Here is a 2,054-nt window from a genome sequence, read left to right on the forward strand (position 1 = left end):
TTATCTTTTTTTCCCTCTGTGTGTAATTTTATTTTAATTTTATTTATTTATTTATTATTTATATATGTACATGTGTGTGTGTGTGTGTATATATATGTGTGTGTATATGTATGTATATGTGTAGGTGTGTGTATGTATGTGTGTATGTATGTATATGTATGTGTGTGTATGTATATATATATATATATGTATGTATATATATATACATATATATATATATGTATATATTAGTTAAATTTTTACTTAATTTTAATTTCATTTTATATTACAGTACAGTATATTATATTGGTTTTGGATTTATTTTTTAGAAGATGAGATTGTGTATTGTAATATTGCATTATATTATATTATGTTGTTTTATGTATGTTAAAAGCAATAAAAAAAAAACAAAAAAAAAAACAAAAACCAAAAAAAAAGAAGAAATTTCACGTTCCACTTCTGATTCTGAGTTGTGTTCCGGGAACCCTGCGTCAAGCTTATTTAAAATAGTATAGGGTCAGGTTAACCTTGACAGGAAAAAATGCATTGTTTTCTTGGCCGGCTAGGTCCTGTCTATTCGGCATAGCTGTGGACAGGGGAACCTGTACCAGGTGGAATCGGCTAAGCTAGGGCATAGGCAGGGGCGGATCCAGAATTTGAAAGAGGGGGGTTCAAAATTTTCCCCAAAAATCCGGAAATGAAAGGGGGGTCAGGGGGGGTTTCTCCCCCCGAGAAAAAAATTTGATTCCAAGATAGCCGGAAATGAGTTTTCTCGACTTCTGAGGTGTCTTTTAATGACCTTTAATTTCTTCAAAATTCAAGGTTTTACCTGTCTTAAAAATTGAAGTGATTTTATCTCATTCTTTTTATACCATAGAAGAAAATCAAAGATATAGTCAATACATTATTAATTATGCCTATATTCCAACAATATTGAGTAGTTGGATAATAAGATGTCTTTCTTTATTGATCAATCGAGCCACAAACAGTGTTTTAATTGTATTTAATTAAATACTAATTGGGCTAAAGCCCACTTTGTGCGATCTGCAAACCTATTTTTTTTAAGCCAGGACCCATTCTATATATTTTGTTACGTTTCATTACAGAGGGGGGTTCGTCCGAACCCCTTGAACCCCCCTGGATTCGCCACAGCTAGGGTATGGCCTGCTTAATTTGTATACACAGATAAAATTAGCCTAGGCCTAGTACTTAACGGTTTAAGTATAATAAGGGAAACGTTGGGATATTACAATCAAAACGGTTTTCCGCAGGTCAAAATACCATCAGTTTAAATTCGCCATGCAAAACTATAATACTTACATTACTAAGGTTGGTTGGTTAAGCCCGGTCTACACACTTTGTGACAAAGGAATGTGTTGCTACAATTCATAAATTACATCGACACAAAGCAACGTTTTACCGGAACTGGTTTACGCATTCATGTCATAACCATGCATACAAGTGTAATATAATGGTAATATATATTGCTTAAAGCCCGTCTACAGAGCTCAGGGTGTTAAGTTTATCAAAATAATGATGCGAATTAAAACTGCCAAAATAAACTAAAGCCGTTACTTACCTGTCCGCTGTTGGATAAATAGTGAAGGTGATCTGAAGCTAAGGTCATTATTAATTAGACTGGTGACAGTGATTGTGTACAATTCACCTGGAACCAGATCATTACATGAATACTCATAGTATGAAGTTATATTTTTGCTCCAAAGATCATCGTAGAAACTCAAGCCATCCATAAAAGCAATGCATTGAACACGATAAAAACAAGACGTACAATCCTTGTCAGTCCAGGCAAAAGAGACATCTTTCTCACTGTAACTGATAATTTTCAGGTTTTCTGGAGTATGTGGCTCTGTAGAACATAGTTATATGAAAATTAGAACACTATTATTACTATCAATATGCCTCAACAAAATTATCCTCTCTATGTTGTCATCACATTAAAATCTATGTAAATTATATATATATATATATATATAAGATCAGTTGCCTGACGATCGCAATAGCGTGAAACTCCGAGTAGCAACATTCTGTTCCAGCGACCTCCAGTTCTATATATA

General features: G+C 33.4%; 1 protein-coding gene across 1 annotated transcript in view; it reads right to left on the reverse strand.

The window, feature by feature from the left end:
* LOC117124301 (fibronectin-like) overlaps nt 1–2,054 on the reverse strand; it is a 61,105-nt gene that overhangs the window by 9,445 nt on the left and 49,606 nt on the right. Inside the window, exon 9 of the mRNA XM_033270486.1 lies at nt 1,559–1,846. Within this exon, the coding sequence (XP_033126377.1) occupies nt 1,559–1,846 (288 nt within the window). The remainder of the gene's footprint in view (nt 1–1,558; nt 1,847–2,054) is intronic.

The sequence above is a fragment of the Anneissia japonica genome, unplaced genomic scaffold, assembly GCF_011630105.1.
Source record: "Anneissia japonica isolate Jap-2015-1 unplaced genomic scaffold, ASM1163010v1 scaffold288012_len1326614_cov192, whole genome shotgun sequence".
Lineage (NCBI taxonomy): Eukaryota > Metazoa > Echinodermata > Crinoidea > Comatulida > Comatulidae > Anneissia > Anneissia japonica.